General features: G+C 29.2%; 1 protein-coding gene across 3 annotated transcripts in view; it reads right to left on the reverse strand.

The window, feature by feature from the left end:
- Nucleotides 1–3,118: 3,118 nt before the first annotated feature.
- Nucleotides 3,119–19,349, reverse strand: part of LOC107440074 (uncharacterized) — a 40,563-nt gene continuing 24,332 nt past the window's right edge. For all 3 annotated transcript variants that reach the window (XM_071184153.1, XM_071184154.1, XM_043043508.2), the window contains exons 2-5: nucleotides 14,652–15,338; nucleotides 5,990–6,137; nucleotides 5,736–5,906; nucleotides 3,119–3,842 (exon numbers count right to left, since the gene is read on the reverse strand). In XM_071184153.1, the coding sequence (XP_071040254.1) occupies nucleotides 3,687–3,842; nucleotides 5,736–5,906; nucleotides 5,990–6,137; nucleotides 14,652–15,338 (1,162 nt within the window). In that variant the 3' untranslated portion in view covers nucleotides 3,119–3,686. The remainder of the gene's footprint in view (nucleotides 3,843–5,735; nucleotides 5,907–5,989; nucleotides 6,138–14,651; nucleotides 15,339–19,349) is intronic.

Genomic DNA, 19,349 nt, shown 5'->3' on the forward strand with positions numbered 1-19,349 from the left:
TTAGGGAGGGTAGCTTCACTCTCGGACTAACACAATAGACCGAAGACTCACTGGCTAAGCGGAAACTCCAAAACAGTGACCCGCACTCCTACTTGAAATAGTCATACCTCGTTTCCATAGTCACCGCCACTGGTCCAGACGAATGTCTGGAGGGGTTCTTATATTAGACCAACTATAGACCTCTTCTTTTATCAGGCATCAGTTAAAAATGTTTTCATGTTCAATACGAGAGAAAATGTTTAATATAAACTATTGTGTACATTAGGATTTTTAAGCTAACTCATAGTCATTTTGAATTATCTTTAAAAAAAGTAGCTTTGCACTGAATTGTCAAGCAACTTAATGAAAAGTTACTAAACAGTGTAGTAATTATGTAGAAAACATTTCTAATTTTGCTCAATATATTTTAATCTCTTCTGTTTGTTGCATATCAAATTTAATTCAAAAAGATTTGGCGATAACTACAAAATTACTTTGAATTCCAAAATATTTACATTATTTCAGCACTGTTTATAAATTATCAATGTGAGACATAGGATATCATGGTTCATGCACAAAAGAAAAAAATAATAATTCAAGGTCTTTTCAAGGGAAAACAAATAAAACTTCAAGGATAACAATTGATTGCTGCTGAATTGTTTTAGACCTGAAATCTGTATCTTGATTTTTAATTTGGGTATCATTTAATCTTTAACGTGTTTGTTTTAAAAATATAATTAATATTGTTTTCTTTTTTAACAGTAAAATATCATTTTAAAATAAACAGAATATTTAAAGCAATTTAGAGGTTTGTGGCGGAATATTTTTATTACTTTGACAATATATATAAAAAAAAAAACTGTGTTCTGAAGGGTGATTTTGTAACAGTAAACAGAAATGAACAAAATTCAGCGACTTTATAACAAAAGTAATGACTTTAATGCTATTTTTTAATTTGAGAATTGGAGTAAGGGTAAATGACAAATGTTATTTTAACAAAAATTATTAGAACAGCTTGATTTTTTAGTTGAATTTTATGCATTTAAAGTCTGCAGGACATTCTTAAATGGTGGAATTATGCAAAAGGAAATACAATTTACATATTTTTTACGTTGCATGCACTTGACTGATGATGGCAAATGATGATTGGACAAATGATGATTGATTTCCATATTATAATCCATTTACCATTTATAATCCATTAATCCAATTAATAAAGTTTTGTTTCATTTTTTTAAATGTTTTATTGTAGTGTTCTTTAAAAAAACGCCTTCATTAGATCACTAAGATTTAAATATAATAATGAGTTGTATTGAAATTTATATTGTCTTGTTAAGTTGCAGGTGGAAAAACTTGCAAATTTTCTTTTAGTATAGAGCTTAAATTTTATGGAGAGGCTGCAAGCAAATCAGGTTTGTACATGAAGTTCGTACATAAAATATTATCAAGACATTCTTTAGACTTGACACAAAATTTTTAAAATAAAATTTTATTTACCATTTACATAACATGAACCAGAAAAATTGTGATATAAATATTATCAACATATGGAAACATTTATCACATGAAACATTCATTATTTATATTCTGGCTCGAAAAACACTTAAAAAAAATTTGCACATTTACTTACAACAATTCAATTTATGAATTAGTAAAAAAAACTTTTAAGTAGATCTGAAAGATGAAAAATCACTGTCAAATTTGGAATGACTATAGCACTTTATTGCCACAATAAGTACTGAAAGACCAATAAAATCACAAAAATAGTATCAAGTTGCATAGTACTTGTTCGAAAAAGGTAACTGTTTTTAGTTTTTTTTTAAAAAAGGAAAATAGTATTTATTCAGTTATTTGGGGTTAATATTAAATTTCATGAAACGAACTAGAAAAAGTGCTTTAAAAAAAATCCTTTTAAATAATTTTCGAAAAATTTGTTAATTTTTAGGTTGTTATGTAAAAAAGAAGAAAAACTTTAACATCTAAAAAATAAATACAATGTAATTGTATTTGTTGAATATAAAAAAAAAATGAATTCAAACAATATTAAACTAATATTATTTGTACTTTTTCTTTCGATTTTTTTAAAAATTGTTAATGAGTAAGTTATAAAAGTTATATTATCATCTCCAAAATAATTTATATATACTGCTATTAATAAAATTTAAAAGACATCAACAAAAAAGTCATGAGAAATGATGTTATGATAAATTAATTTTAAAATTTCATTAAATCCTAAAAATATTCGCTATGTTTAATTTAGTATGCATTTGGGTTTTCAGAATAATTAGGCAATGCAAATTTTCATGCTTACAAATTAGACCATTTTTGAAGATGTTGGTGATGTAGCATGAATAATAAATGGTATTTAATTTATATTCATTGATTTGCCCGATAAAATGAAAACTTAAAATTTCCAAATGATTTTGCCAGTTACCTTTTTTTCCCCTTCTCAAGCAATACATATACCTTCAGTTTCATTCAATGAATTTGTTAGATATTTAGACAATTTAAGAAATATTTGTAAAATTTTGTAACTCTTTGGGCTTTAATAATTATACAGGTAGGTTACGATCATAACGGTGGCTCAAAAAGATATATAATTTGCCTCCGAGATTAAAAAAGAAAGAAAAGAAATCAACAAATCAAATGAGTCATTTAACAATTACAATATATTTCAAAATAATAATAAAAGCATGATTTTATAATGAATATTCTATAATCATCCTAAGCTAAAAAAAACTTAATCGGAAAACAAAATATGCAGATGAAATAAATAACTTTATTTTGGAAGGAAAGGAAGATGAATTCATGATGGTGAAGTGAAAAAAAATTAAACAAATAAGAAAATAAACAACAAATGATTGTTAGTTATTCCCTAAAAATGCCCTTCAGAATGACGTGAAAAATATAAATAATACCCAATTTTTCAGTGACCTTAGAATGTGACTAAATGATAAGATAAAATAAGATAATAAAAGACCAATGTAAGATAATTAGATTTATTTAACTTGAAAATTTATAATATATTTTTTTTTCATTAAACAATCGTATCCTTGCGGTCAAAAGATGTCCGTAACTGAAATTAGTATCATAAAAAAACAGAAATTAATAANGATAAAATAAGATAATAAAAGACCAATGTAAGATAATTAGATTTATTTAACTTGAAAATTTATAATATATTTTTTTTTCATTAAACAATCGTATCCTTGCGGTCAAAAGATGTCTACGCCTCTCCTCCAAAGGAAGTAACTGAAATTAGTATCATAAAAAAACTGAAATTAATAACTGGAGCATTAATAAGTATTAACTGAAATTAGTTTTATAATGAAGCATTTGGCTTGTATGAACTCTTGTACTTTTCAATAAATATACAGTGAGTAAACTAGCTCTTACTTATCAAATTAATTTTTTTACTTATCAATTAGTACAAATTAATTTCTTACTTATGTTAATGCCTATTTCATAACAAAAAAAAAAGAAAATTTTTTTAATTTTTCTTTTTGGATAGTTTATTATCTTATTCTCCCTTAAACTAATTAAAAAGAAAAAATTGTAAGTGTACACCCGCTCAGATTTTGAGTCAGCTGCCAAAAATAACAAGAAAAAAATACACATTAAAAACACAGCTCATTATGTTACAGTAAAGTTTTTACAAAGTATGAAAGTTTTGAACACTAACAGAAAGAATATTTGGAAGGAGGTTGCTATCTTCTCTCTGAACAAACACCATCCTTGCAAGCTTGGCAGAGCTCGCTGTTATGAGGTGTTCTTGGTTTACCAGCTCGTCTTGCTCTGTGGTAAGGTGCTTGTTGAAATCCATAATATACTTGTCCTACTCTATTGTATATATTAACCAAAACCTAGAGGAAAGAATTAATTGGTTTAAAAAGCTGGATAAAAATTAAGCAAATGGAGATTTCACAATTTTTGTGAGCAGTGGTATGATGATGTCAAAGAGATCAGCAGCATTGGGACAGCTTGCTTTTACTTTCTGGACCATTGATTTTTTAGACTGTTTTTCAAAGGCTTTTTGACAAGAAAAATGTCGCCAAAATGGCGATTTTTAAAAAGTTTTAAAATATTTAAAATTAAATAATTTTATGGCATACTACTCAAATAAGCTAAAGATATAATTGCTCACAGTGTTCTTTACTTTTAAAACTATACTGATTACATAAAAATTCTCAATTTTTTTAATATTTACGTTATACCAAACTTCTAAAATATTTAAGTTATTTGTCAGTTCTGAAGCCCAGATAATTCTTCACTGCAAGATTACGTATATAGTTTAAAATCATCGCATTGCTTCAGGTGTAAGGCACTTCAACGATGGCTTTTTTTAGTTTCTTTGGCGACAGAGCTTCGAAAAACAGCGTTAAGAGGACGTCACACCGAGAGAAATTTACCTCCAGAATTATTCTCTTTCACTTCCATAACTAATTTAATATATAGAAAACGTGAGTTCAGACAAACAATGTAACAATGAAGTTTCAAATGTTGAAAAAAATTTGAAAACATTAAAATTTAGACAAATTGTTGGAAAAGTTCCTTACTGCGTAATCCTAAGTTATCTTCTCTTAATTAATTTTCATTTTGATATTTTGAAAATTTCTTCTTAGTATTTATAACTTCATGGTTTACTTTAGGTTTGTTTGAACTCACCTTTTCTATACTTTAAATTTTAAATTTCTTATGGAGGTGAAACAGAATTTGCGATGAAAAGTTTCTCCAGTGGTATAGCGTCTTAGCAATCAAGTGCAAACTTGATCCCTGGCTTGTCTCAAATACAGATTATTTTTTTTCCTTATACTTAACAGTATAGCTGAATGCTACAAATAATGAGCATTGATCTAAAAAAGAATTTTTGAAAACATCTCTATAAGCAGGGAGGGGGAATGTTCTTTGTCTTCGATTGTTATTGAATTGAGTATTCTTAAGAGCAAGCTTTTTTAACCTAGTCTTACGACCGGAGTATGTTTGGTCGGTCACATACTAAAAAAAAAAGTAGTAATACCTACTTCAAGAACGCCACGTTTGGAAATTTTCACTACCCATACTCCTGACTAGGACTGGACGATGTTGAGATTTTGGCATCGCGATGTATCGTTACGCTAACATCGTGATATTTTGATGCATCATGATGTCTCGGTACATTTATGTTTTATCTTTAGTACTGCGTAAATTCGCAATTAGTAAGTAGTATTTAAAAAAAAATATTGCATTTTTTTAAAATTATTTTTCAATATTTAAAGACGTGGATGTCTGCAAAATAGCAATTAAAAAACATGAAACGGCTGGGTTGATTGTAAAAAAATCAACAGGATTCGCACGAACACAATTTTAAAAAAAATCCCTTCCATAAGAGATTTAACAATACTTCGATTCTCAATCGCATTCAGATTCATCACGCGCGAGCTTGCAGGTATCGATGTGCTATCAGAAACAAGGATCAATATCGTGCGTGCAAACATCGGATGTCAACGATACATCGGGAAATATCGTACACATCTCTGTAAATCACAATTTCCGATGCTTCGAAAAATTGACAATCCGAACATCGGATCGGCTGTGATTGCATAGAATCGATATTTTCCGATACATCGATTTATCGTCCAGTCCTACTTCTGACTCCGGAAGAGAGGACACTTAGTTATAGAGAGGACGTAAATTAAATTAAACATAAAATAATTCTATGGAAAACTTGATCAGTTGCCATCGATGAGAATTATAAACATTTCACTATTAAGACATACCTTCAAAACTTCTTCTGGATACCACATGGCTGCTTCATAATTCCCACTTTTGCAGCGATCGCACTGTTGACCATAAAGCTTGAGGCAAACTACACCTTCTCCAGTGGCTGGATTGAGTACAAACCAAAAAGCCACGCGTCCTTTCATAGATGTCCAACCGTGTCCGCATTCCTGTGAATAGCAAATAACATAAATTTTTTTCTCTTGCTTAGATAATATCATAGAATTGCAGAAGGGGTTTATGAGAAAATTACCTCGCAGCAAAATCGCACTTTGGCTGAATCCACGTTGGAGTTCCATATGCCGTCAGGTTTTGCGAGGACAGGTAACAGAAGCCATGAATGAGGTATGTACTGTGAAAATAAGGACTTGAATTCATACTGCCATACTTGTTCCATGCCACTGGAATAAGAAAATCAATTGATTAGATAATTAGTTTTCCATGCTAACGTTTTACAGACAATAGTTAAATTTCAAAACTTGGGTCATATATTACCCTTGAATTGCTAATGCTCGCCAACATTTTCTAGCCAATAAATTATCGGAGGATTTTTGAGAGAAAAAAAAAATGGGCTTGTCCACAGTTTCATACCATTGTATACTGTTTCACTAAGTGCAGGAACAGGTCATGAATGTTGCAGACATGTTTTTGCACTAGAGCATTGAACATTGGTATTGTATATAAAGAAATGGTAAGAAACCAAATATGACATAGCAATGACAAATGAGCGAGGATTTTAAAAGAGAATAAATTAAAAGATTAGAGGAAGAATCCAAGCCAAAGACTGGGGTGAGAGGGCATTTAGAAGTGCTATGCGACAACCAGTGTGAAGAGCCTAAGTAATTCCTTACTTAAAGAGATAGCCAAAGTTTTGATTATCTTCATTTATGCATCAAATTTTTGTTCAAACATTTAAAGTACAACAAATTAAAGTAATTGAGAGACTTGGGTCCTAGAACTATCAAAACATCAGAGGGAGGGGATCGAAAAATATTTTCTTTAAGCCTAACTCTGCTTTAAGTTTCTGATCTATTCACAACTTTTTTTCAAAATATTGAAGTGAGGTTATGTTGCTTTGCCAATTTTGTTTGCGGCAACGGGTTCACAATTTGTAGTAAACTGTTATTTCTTATTAAAAGAATACTAATAAACAAGGCGAGAAAATTGAAAAATACGTAAAAAAATATCATATAAATCCGATACTGCAACTAAACAATTTTAATACCAAAAAAAAGAAAAATCGAAAAATGTAACTGTTGGGCAAAATGAAAAATTTTACCTTTAATGAAAATATATATGGTAAAAATCTGAAAAGATTAAAATAGATATTCATATGTTAGGTATATAATTATATTTTAAATAATTTTAAAATTGTCTAAAATTTGAGCAAGAAGAAAGAAATTATCTACGTTTTAATAAAAATTAATCAGGGCACATTTTTTATTAAATTGTGAACACGAGTAAGTTTTTTTTAAGTAAGTTCTAGTTTTTTTTAAGTAATACGAATCAAAGTGTGATTTTAAAACATGGGAATGTAATTTCAAATTGCGTTAACATAGCATGAAAAACGGATATTTTTTTCTGGGATTTAAAAAAGCGGAACCTTTTTTGAAAATGACGATTTTTCTTTTTATTTAGTTGGAAAAAAAAGCAGAAAAAACTCATCCCTGTTTTTTTTTTTTTTTTTTTTTTTTTTTTTTTTTTTTTTTTTTTTTNTATTTTTTTTTTTAATTACATAACATCGATACGGTGAATGTGCATATCGTGCCCAATGAATATTTACGACACCCTAACATTTCTTCACTTCGGTTTGTTAAACTTGATGTCTGTTTTTTGATGTAAAAAAAAAATCAATCAATATCGTTTTCGTAACTGTCGTCTAACGGTAAAACATCGTTTTCTCACCATCTGTTTCATTTTACGGTAGTAATGATATTAGAAGAAGAGAAACGCTCTATCATCCTTGGAGATTTTATTGTTTTATTTTCATTTTTATATCCCTGCTGTGTTCTGATTCACTTTTACAGATCCTTTTGATAAAAGAAATAACACATCTCTTCCTCTACTGTTTCGATATTTTTTTGTTTTTGTTTCAGTCTAATGAGTTTATGTGTGTGTCGCATTTAAAGTCTAGTGAAGGATTTCACAGCCATTTTGTTTTTATGTTTATTGTGACAGCTTATGCACCTAAAACAATGTCGACCTATTTGTGTTAAAATATAAAATAAAAAGAATTCGATTTTTTTTTACGAAAAAATAATCATAATTATTATATTAATAACATTCATTATTATACTAGCTGAGGTAAAAAAAATGGTAAATGTTTACTGCACAAAATATGCATGATGCAGTACAGCAATGCTTAAAATTGAAAGATGTATATCGATGCAATTAAAAAAAAATCATATAATAATAATATTAATAATTAGTTTGGCCTTGCCATTCTCGCAGGCTTTACATTGTTCGAGTAGGCCTAAAACACTTTTAGAAGTTCACCATATTAAAACGACAAATTACCTATATTCGAACTACATCAAAAATATTTCTGGTGTATTGGCCTCTTTTTTCATGTTTTAATTACTGTTTATTACCGTTAAATTACGGTTTATTTACATTATTTATAATTATACAGGTAGAAACACGCTTCCCAAGCGCTACGCTTAAAAAATATTTGAAAACCTGCTTTCAAATCGCTTTTAAAAATTTTTTAAATTGAAGACGTCGATTCTACGTGTCATCCACGTTGAATCTATTTGTGCTCACCTCGTATAAAGGATTTGATACCTGCAGGTGAAGTCAGTGAGATTCGACACACACGCGTGACGTCATTTAGAGGTATCGAATTTAGCTAATTTAAGAGACATGATTAGGCGTAATCACTCCACTTCTTCTCGAGTTGCAAGTACCCTATTAAAGGTATATAGTAATTGAAGAACGTGCTGTACTCCAAACTTTTTTGAAATTCATTAATACATTTTTCATTAAGTAGAACTGTAAGTCAGTAAACATATATGGTGCTCTCTTTCAAATAATTGGAAGGGGAAAAAAAGAGATTCGTCTGCTGCAGCTAAAATTGTATCAATGTTTAATGCTACTCATAAGCATAAAGTCGGTTTCCAAGCACCCTCTTCCTGGACGGGATAAAATTTGTTTCTTAGGGGCTTATATTATCGGTGATCAAGGTTCAGTAATTTGTTCTGAAATTTTAAAGAGAAACGTTAAGACCAACTTTTTCTTATTATTAAGGCCTTTATTTTATTCAAAAAAAAAGTTTAGAATTATTTTATTTTTAATTATTATACTCGAATAAAGATATTTCTTTTTATTTTAAGTAATCAAAATATATTTTTATTTTAAGTGATTAAGTAAGTGGTTACTGTTACGTATATTATGTTATATTACTACAGTGGTTCCCAAATGGTGTTCCGCGGAACTTTGAGGTTATTAACTTACGGCACTTTTTGTAAAGAAAATGCAATATTTCTAATAATATATTGAAAAAATTATGAAAAGAACAAGCATTTTTAAAATGTTCTAGCCTTGTTTTGGAATTTGATACAATACTTTCTTCTGATTTAAAACAATTTCGAGTTCAAAAATAATTCATGCAGTTTTTTGCGGAGGAAGGTGGACATTTTGTACTACACATTGTAGTTTAATTTTTCGACTTGTATGTTCTGTAAAATGAAACCTAATTTTCTGTAAAATAAAACCTAATTTAAATTAATTTCTTTAACAAAATTTTAAAAAAATTATATCCTATACTTTACCACTAAAGTACAAGCAACTTTAAATGAAAATAAAATTAGTTGGGGAAGAATTAAGGTAATAAGAGAATAATGCATGAAAATACATTTAAAGCACTAATTTTTACACTTTTCTTTATTTTGCAGCTTTAATCAATGACAATCTGGTGATTGAAATGAATCTTCTGGAGTAGATCGTGTGAAACAATCAAAAAAAAAATTATAACTTCCAATGAATTGTTTAAAAAATTTTAGTCATCCTCATTTTTATCTGATTTAAAGCCACTAGTTTTAATTAAGATGCTCCAGGGATTTTAATTATAATTTGTTTTCATCTCTTGATTTGAATCAGTAATTTGATTAAATTAATTAAATCGCATAAAATTTTCTTGATTCCTTTTGAAAATAAATTGATTTGAATAAACGATGCAAATCCATTAACTCGAATTATTCGATTCGATTTAATCTTAGACCATTCATTTGAATTTATTGATGCACAGATCAAATGTTTAATCTGAAATCACCATTATAAGTATAAGCATAATCAGGCTGATTTTGAACATCCTTATCCTTTTTGTCACCAAAAATAAGCAAATCAAACCCTGCCTATTCTCTTTGAATGCTTCAGATCTTGGCGAACAAAGTAACGTATTCTTTGGCCAAATCATCCATACTATTAATTAAAAAAAACCCGACTGTTTTAACTTGCTCATCAAGGATGTAGGAGGATTTTTGTATCCCAAGGTTTTGGATGAGCAATAGATATTTTGTCAAGTGAAAAATCGTAATAAATAAAAGAGTAAGAAATCTGCAAGTTTTCAGAAGGGAAGCAAAGGAGAAGCCACCCACAATCAACACATTTCCTATCTTATCTTTTCTAAAATCTCAGACTAGAGACTTGCCAAAAACATTCACCGCCAAACATTGCCAAAGGCGATATGCACTAATAGCGACAAAGGAGACGTCTCAATTTACAAGGCCTATACCATCCACTTTCCGTCCCTTCTTGGTCACACTCGATTTCGAACAAAGGGGCCGAAGAGCAAACAACATTCGGGATATTGCATCCCAAACGTTCCACTCTCCCTGTCAGGTTGTTTCTTAATTGGTCGTAAATCCCAACACATATGCTGAGGATATCTTCTTCCACACAAGCATTTCCTTTTCGGTAATTTCTAAAAAAGAAAAAAAAAGACGCCAGCTTTGTGATCTCTTTTTCAACCCCAATCACTCTTTTATTGATGACATGAGTTGCTTTTCTTTTCACCGGAATAATTGTAGAAAAAACTCGATGTTTACCATCTCGCCTATTTAGTTTCCGGTACGACCATATAGTAGTTTTTCTTCTGGAAAACAAAAAACTTTTCTCTATCAAAATTAATAGTTCGGAAAAAGACTGAGAAGTTTTAATCTGATAAACAAATATCTAAGCATCTTGGTAACAAACCACATTTACACCCTTTATTTATATATTATTACCAATCCACTTCATTAATTTATCCAGGTTTAATTATTTATTTATAAAATATTCATTAGAATATTTTTAGAAAAAATTTCCTTTATATGACTTAGAAGGTTTATTAAGAAAAATAACATTTTTGATAATAAATAAAATTGAACATATATTTAGGTAAAGGATTTCCTTAGAATTAATGTATGAATTCGGTACATTGAAATCCAGGTTTATTGGAGCTTAAGATTTGGATAAAATGTTCCTTTTGGATAAATATTTTAATGAAGTTTTGAACCGAAAGGGAGGGAAAACGATGTTTTGAATATGATAAATGATTATGATTATAATAAATGAAGGTAATATTGAAATATGTAACTTTTGGTTTAAAAAAACATGAAGTGATCCCCTTAGCAAGCAAAAGACTTCTATTATTTATTGTTAACACTTATCACTCAATACAGTTGAAAGCTCAGTTTTTGGAGAATTGATGAATTGACGGAGAATTACTAATCCCCTTGGCAAAATTCACTTTAATTTTCAAAAGATTATCAAATATTCAAGAAGTTAGTAACAAGCTAAATTCGCACTATTTATTCATTCATGGTTAAGCAAGCAAAAGAACAAAAAGAGAGAAACTAATACAATTAGTATTATTTAGATTGATTTTAATTAACTTACTGACAAGGGACAACACCTCTCAAAATAAAAATAAAAATGAATGGTAATCTTAAAAAGCCATCTAAATACTTGTTCAGTATACTTATAACAGTTTTTTAATATTGTTGTTCCCAGTTTTTTAATATTGTTGTTTGGGAATATGGGTCTTAAAGGGTTGAACAAGTTCACATATTTTTTATCCTTCAAAAATAATGTAAGTTTGATAGTTGTAGCCTCTTAATTTGGCGAAACTTAAGGCAAAAAGAAAGGGAAACTCATTCCATTCAAAATTATTACTATTGCTGTACTTTTACAACTTCTTTTTACTATTCACTATAGTTTGAAGTTTATAGAGATGTAATCATTTTATTTTAGTACTTTATTTTTCGTTAAATATGTCAATGAAAAAAAAAAAGAAAAAAAAGAGCACGTAACTTTCAATTCGCGTTGAAAATTTTATATTCCAAAAAAATAATAACTTGTTAATTTTTGTTTCGATGCACTCAATTTTGTTGGGTAACAAAAAATATATGTGAATTTTTTCTTCTTTAGAAAATAAATTCGCTCAAATCACTACAATTATTCTGCATAAAAAACTTGGCAAAGAAAAAAAAGCATCTGTGTGAAAAACTTGGACAATAGATAATTTAATTGTTTTTCACCTTGCTTTTTCTTATGATTTGAGCTTTATCGCCACACACTAGGGAATTTTTATTTTCGTCACTCGCTTTGCGAAAAAGGTGGCGAATAAAAATACAAAAAAATTATACCAATTACAATACAATAGTTGTGGGAACTGAAAATTTCAATGTTCCTAGTATCAATTTTCTTCAGCTATAGCGATTTACTGTAACATTTTAAACATATTCCTACAATATTTATCAAAATATTAATTAAAGTGAAAAAGAAACTTAAAAAGTAGTATGTGATATTGATATGTATATTCTTAAAGTTTAAATCGTAAGCAACGGATATTAAACCATAATGTTTTTATTAATCATTTGATAACAAATCTCCAATAGCTTCCGAATTAATATCTCTTTAAAGAAGTGTTAAAATGCCCCGCATCCAAAGGCCATGGAATGCTGATGTATATAAATATTATAAGTCTCGTTGCCCGGATGGCTACACCATTTTAAAAATTATAATTACGGTATTCCTCGAACTTTTAATGAAAACAAATGCGAACTATAAATACGATTCTATCGTAATCCGCTGTCAATTGTGTTTTCTTATTTGAAACCTTAACTACCGGATATTAAACCACAATAGTTTTATTAATCATTTTCTAACAAAGCTCCAATGCTTCGTGAATTAATAGGAATGTTATAATGTTAAAATACCGTATTCAAATCGAGGCCATAAAGTGTTTATATACATGAATGATGTTAAAAGTCTAATATTACATGGCCAAGGTTGAATGCTATTCGTCTAGAAAAATATTACCCCGAGTGAACTGAGTATAATGAAAAAAGAGTGAGCGCATCTTGTTTAGGATATTCCAAAATCCGCAAAAAGCTTCCATGGAGAACAAGTAGCCGTAAAAAATGGAATGACAGTTGTTTTATTTTTTTTGCCTATGCGTCTGCTTTAAGTGGTCAGACAATGGTCCTGAGTTAAAATAATTGTTGATCTTGCAAGAAGGTGTGCTTTCCACAATGGGAATAGTTGCGTAGCTGCGCTAGGTGTATAACTCAAAACAGAATGCGTTGTAATTCATAAGGAAATTCCGGAAACGACAGCCCAAGGAATTGAATGTTCAGCTTATGGCATAAAATCTTTTTACAGGCGGTACTTTTTTTTCCATTGATTTATTTAAAGAAAAATAAAAGCATTATGGAAGATAAAAAAAGATGACGTTGGATTACTGGATCGAAAAAAAGGGTAATTTAGAAAGTGATTCTGGATGTAGCTCAGTTTGAAAGAAGCTGTTAAAAAAATGGTCCAACTGATTTTACGCATGAGTTAAAGGAGAACGAATTGAGAAGTGGAATCTAGCTTTTTATTTTATTTTATTCATTGTTATGACAGTTTGAAAGGCTAGATTTGTGAATCAGCTTGTATCATTACTTGTATTAATGGCTAATAAAATTAATGTTAGTGATTGTTAAGAATTAACATTAGGCATTAACAATTAACTTTTTTTAAACCCTTCAGTATGTATTAAAGGTAATCATAAAATTCGTACTTAGGGATCGTTTAAATATTACGTAAGCACCTTTAAGGAAGGAGTTGAGGATTGATTTGCCTATTTTTGCTGGCATGGGGGAGGGGCATGGACAATGAACTTAACCCCCATTAAACCTCTAGAGGGGCATGAACAATGAACTTAAACCACTAATAACCTTTCATTTTTAATTTTTTTATGTGGTATAAATGCAGGTACAAAAAAGATTATTAAAAAAAAAATTTTATTCGGAAAAATTTAAAATTCCAAAAATTAGAACACTACAGTGGAAGTCAAAGCAAAAACTAAGTAATTTTCTTATGTAAGCATGAGAAGGGGGTTGTATATCGATTCTTGTTGTTGACAAAGGGGAGTTCAAAATTGACGAACATACGCTTACGTAATTTTAGAAGAACTTCTATTGCAGGCAATTCTGCGATAGTAAATTTATCAACTAATATCTTTCTGTTTATATACAAAAAAAATCATTAAAATCAACACTTTTAAAAAGAATAAATAAAAGCTTTTTATACAAAAATGAAAATACGCTATGTAAAAATGATTTTGAAAATTCTGTATGACCTTTAATTTCTTCTTATTTACTTTGTCTTAAATTTCTTAAACATTTTTATTTCTAAAAAACATTTGTTTAGAAAAATGTTTTATGTATATTCACAATTACATACATAATATTAATTATTGTATAACATGATGCTGAATGTGAAGATCTTATTTGATAAGTGAACAACCAGTAAGAGTAATATTTGCTTTTTTCAGATAGTGTATAGGCTAATCTCAACACCTGGTAAAGGTGAGGTAGATTTTCTTATTCTGTTTACCAATGTACACTATAAAAAATGATAAAAAATTAAAAAGATAGGACAAAACTTACTAAGATTGCTTCCATGAAGATATTGCTGTAGATCCCACAAGATTGGAAGAAAAGGAAGGTCCATGGTTAAAGTAAATAGTCGATGTATTAGGCACAACAGTGGTAGGTAGTATAGTTAAAGGTGGCTCCATTGGTGGATTGGGTGGCAATATAGTAGGCGCCATTGGACAAACTCCTGGGGTACATTGTAGCACTGATTGTCCAGTTATAATTCTCGGTGTACATTGTACTAGTCCTGTAGTAGTCAAGGGTGAGTAGATGCACTTAGGTGGGGGTGTAAAATTTGTGGAAGTAACTTGAGTATTGGCTAATTTCGGAATATATGCTGACGTGAATCCTTCAGTCAAAGGTACTACAGGGTTAACACCGTTAGTCAATGAAACTAAATTTGTGGTTCCAGGGATTAAGTTTACACCACTGCAAGGAATGACAGTTGTTTCGGTTGCAGAGTCTGGTGGAGTATTTCTTGGACTAGATGGCGGTGGAAGACGGATTGTGGCGGAAGGGAGTACTGGTGGAGGTCCTGGAATAGGAGCTCCAGCTCCTATCAACGGTTGGAATCGTTGATTACATGTTATAGCAGGGATTGCACTTAATTGGCATAGTCCGGAAATGTAAGCAGCCGGAAGCTGCATCAGTGACGTGTTGCACACAACCATGACTATGGACGGCTTTTCAAGGAAGCCCCTGCAAAAAAATAAAAAATAAAGTTGAGCACAAAATGAAATATTGTTAAATACTATGCAATGACAAGTTAGAAGTCGATATGTGTGTTAGTTGAAATATTAGTTGTTAATTTCAGATTGACCGTAACCCCTCTCCAGACAAACCCTAATTTCCTGAAACATCCAGAAAAAAAATAGAAAATGTGCGATTAGAATATGTGATATTTTATTAATAATTAAAAAAATTAATTAAGTTTGTATAATTATTATATATAATAAAAATTATAAATATTAATTTTAATGAATTCAAGGAAACGACTGCGAAATAAACAATTTTCAGAACATCACAGTAATTCCATATTTATCAAAATGATAATAATAAAAAAATGCAAATGTGGTACAATTTTAACGCAAAGAGGCAACTGTTGGATTATTTTTTAATCGCCATTTATTATATCCAGNATTTATTTAATTTATTTATTTAATTTATTTATTTAATTTATTTATTTAATTTATTTATTTAATTTATTTATTTAATTTATTTATTTAATTTATTTATTTACTTTATTTAATTTTTTTAAATTTATTTGAAATATCATGAACGAGAAAGTTTCTTTAAACTGAGGATAGAGGATTGCTGAGATATTTTATTGTGAACAATTTTAAATAAGTTTGCCCTCTCATCATATTGAACTTAATTTACTTTGTTGTCTTAGTACAAAAAATAATTGGTAATTGCTTGAATGATGGCTAATTATACCTAAACTTTATTTATACCGATGCTATTAAGTAAACAGAATTTTGTTTGATTCTTCTAAAATGTTATTTCTGGTTAAAAATTAAAATAAAAAGTAAGTAATGTATTATTACAGTCTTAGAACAGACTAGCACTAGAAGATATAAGCCTAAAAGTTGCAATAAACTAATGAAAATTATCTGAAAAAGTATCTGGAGATATACTAAAACCGAACACAAATTTGTGTTAGCTAAACCGAACACAAACTGTCTTTAAACAGACTGGCTCTAGAAGATATAAGCCTAAAAGTTGCAATAAACTAATGAAAATTATCTGAAAAAGTATCTGGAGATATACTAAAACCGAACACAAATTTGTGTTAGCTAAACCGAACACAAACTGTCTTTAAACAGACTGGCTCTAGAAGATATAAGCCTAAAATACGCAATAAACTAACAAAGAATATCTTAAAAAAGTGTCTGGAGATATACTAAAACAGAACACAAATACTGTTTTTAAACAGACTGGCTCTAAAAAATATAAACCCTAAAGTTGCAATAACTAAAAAAAATACCTAAAATAAAAAGTCTTGCGTACTATCTAAACCAAAAAACTTTCTAATGGTTTTTTTTTCCTCACACATTTTCTTAAAAGTTTTTTTGTGTAAAATTTAATTAAAATTTCTTTTCTAATAATCCAACTGCGTAATTGTTTATCTTTTGTTTGACACGAATATCACACTAAATTGTTAATGGGGCTGGGAAAATAATTTCAAGTTCGTAACATAGTATTTTATGAAGTTTACACATTTTTGTTCCGCTTATACAGCATTCATTTCTAAATCAGTCAAAAAAAGTTTTATTTTTTATATCTAACCAAATACAATAACATCTACAATTCAAATTATTTTCTTTTTTCTACTATCTCTCCGCCAGCGTAACTTTCAACAATTACTTCTCAAGCACAAGGTTTGCATTGTACTACCTATACCTCTGATTTACGACCCAAACAGCCCGCAGCGCCAGAAGGTGGTTGACGAAACAATTGGGCAAATTCTCTGTGGATAAAGAATCAGTGATGACGTTTATGAGTCTACTGAGTCTAGATAGCTCGTTTTATATTGGGTACTAAATATCATCATCTCTCATTCTACTTTGGACAAGGCTTACGATGGGGAAAAGTGTTTCATGGGATACAGACTGAAGAAGATTAATTGTATGCAGGAAATGATGGAATATAATTGTTTCTTTAAATTTTAAATCATTTTGAGCTTTTTCATATTTTTCTTAATAAATGAGAACTAAATAGTCACATTTACTAAAAAAAAAATGCTTCATACTAATCTAACGTCATAAAATAGTGTCTTCTATCAAGATAATCTTACTAAAAGAGAAATATTTTGAAGGAAGAAAGAACAATTTTCTAGCAAGCGATTCTTAGAATGAATTTATGAAATCGTCTTCTAATTGATCTAATATCATAAAATGAAGCTAACCTAATACCTTAAAATAATGTTAGTGGTTTCTGTTCAGATAATCTTACTCAAAAAGAAATATTTTAAAGCAAGGGAGAAAAAAAATTAGCTAGCGGTTTTTTAAATGGTGAATCAGAAATCGTTTTCTGATTCACCTGATTGATAAAAAGCAGTTTTCATAATAAATTTTTGTAGTATAATCTAATGTCATAAAATGATTTTATTGTCTACTGTTCAGATAAATTTACAAATAAAGTAATATTTTAAAGATAGAAAAAAAATTTTAGCAAGCGATTCATAAAATAATGAATCCATAAAATCGTTTTCTTATTTCCACTTTTTAAACTTATTTTTTAACTAATCGCAGCTGGTTACGATATTTTTACGATAGCAAATTCCTTTCAAAGACATATTTCCTATAAGGTTAGAAAAATGTGAATGTGGAAATTTCCTATGCTTAATGGGATACCAGCAAGTGACGTAGTGTGGCTACCTCGATTTTGATTGATTGTTGAAACGCGGCACTGTTCTTTCTATTCTATTTTGAGTAAGTGAAGCCCGTTACCCATTCTATATTCTTACTCAAAGATTTTTTTCACAAAGATTTTAATTCTTTCACTATATATTTCTTACTTAACAAAAGCAGGCATGAAGCCATGTAGAACATATGCAAACTAATTATGCTTCCAAGTTGCCTTGTACACATAACAAAAATATATCATGGTTACAATAAAATACATAAACAAATCGAGTTAAAGACGTAAACGAGAAAGAATTATATTTCAACAAATTCGATGCTCGAGACGGCGCTGTTTTTAATTAACTTCACGTTAATTAACATTCTAACTGATGTGCAGTGAAACTTAGCACGCCATTTTGCTTAGAAACGATCAGCTGGCTCTGACGTTATCGGTCACGTGTGGGTATCTGTGATCTTCTTGAAGTGTAAGTACCCAATTATATAGGAACTTATTAAAATTTTAAGAGGATAGAAATTTTAAGGCATAAAAAAACAATGGTGAAGAATTCAATATGCGTAGCTTAACACAAGAATTTGTCGAAAATTTAAACGAAATAATGTTCCAAGTATTTTCAGCAAACGATCCTGTAAAGTGCATGTATGGAATCGTTTCCTATTTTTCTTTTAAACTTGATTTGGAACAATTGCATTCTCGTCAAAATGAAAAGGTAAAAATTCTTTCGATTTTACGAAATAAGAATATTTTAGAATATTTACGAATATTTTAGAGATTTTTATAGTAAAAAAAATGCAAAAACTATATTACACGAACAACTAAAATTTTAAAATGACTGCCATATCTTACGGTTGACAAATGGACATTGATATAAAAAACGTTTTTATCTTCTTTTTGAATTCATAATTTTTAACAACAATAACGCAATTTAAATGCATAGTTAAAACATATTCTTGCCATTTAAAAATAAAAGATTATTTAAATCACATAATAAATTAGGCTCATTTCATTGTGCAGCTAAAATAATCTAAGTCCTAACTTTTTGTAAACTTCTCCGATTTTATTGAAAATTTATCGAACTAATTTCATAAAATATGCAAATTGAAAACATGCAATTTCATAAAATATGCCAAAATTGAGATTATTATTATTTTTTTTTTTATTAAATAAGAAATCAGGAGATACTGGCAAACTTCAAGGTCAACTGAAAAATCCAGAGTTGGCAGCTTTGTATATGTAAAAGGTCGTGTGAATTTGAGGTTACGAAATTCCTTCTCAGTTAATAAATGCGAATGTAGTTTTTCCACATAAATAAAGTAACAACAATCTTAAGGAAACTACTAACAA

This window comes from Parasteatoda tepidariorum, chromosome 8 (assembly GCF_043381705.1).
Source record: "Parasteatoda tepidariorum isolate YZ-2023 chromosome 8, CAS_Ptep_4.0, whole genome shotgun sequence".
NCBI lineage: Eukaryota > Metazoa > Arthropoda > Arachnida > Araneae > Theridiidae > Parasteatoda > Parasteatoda tepidariorum.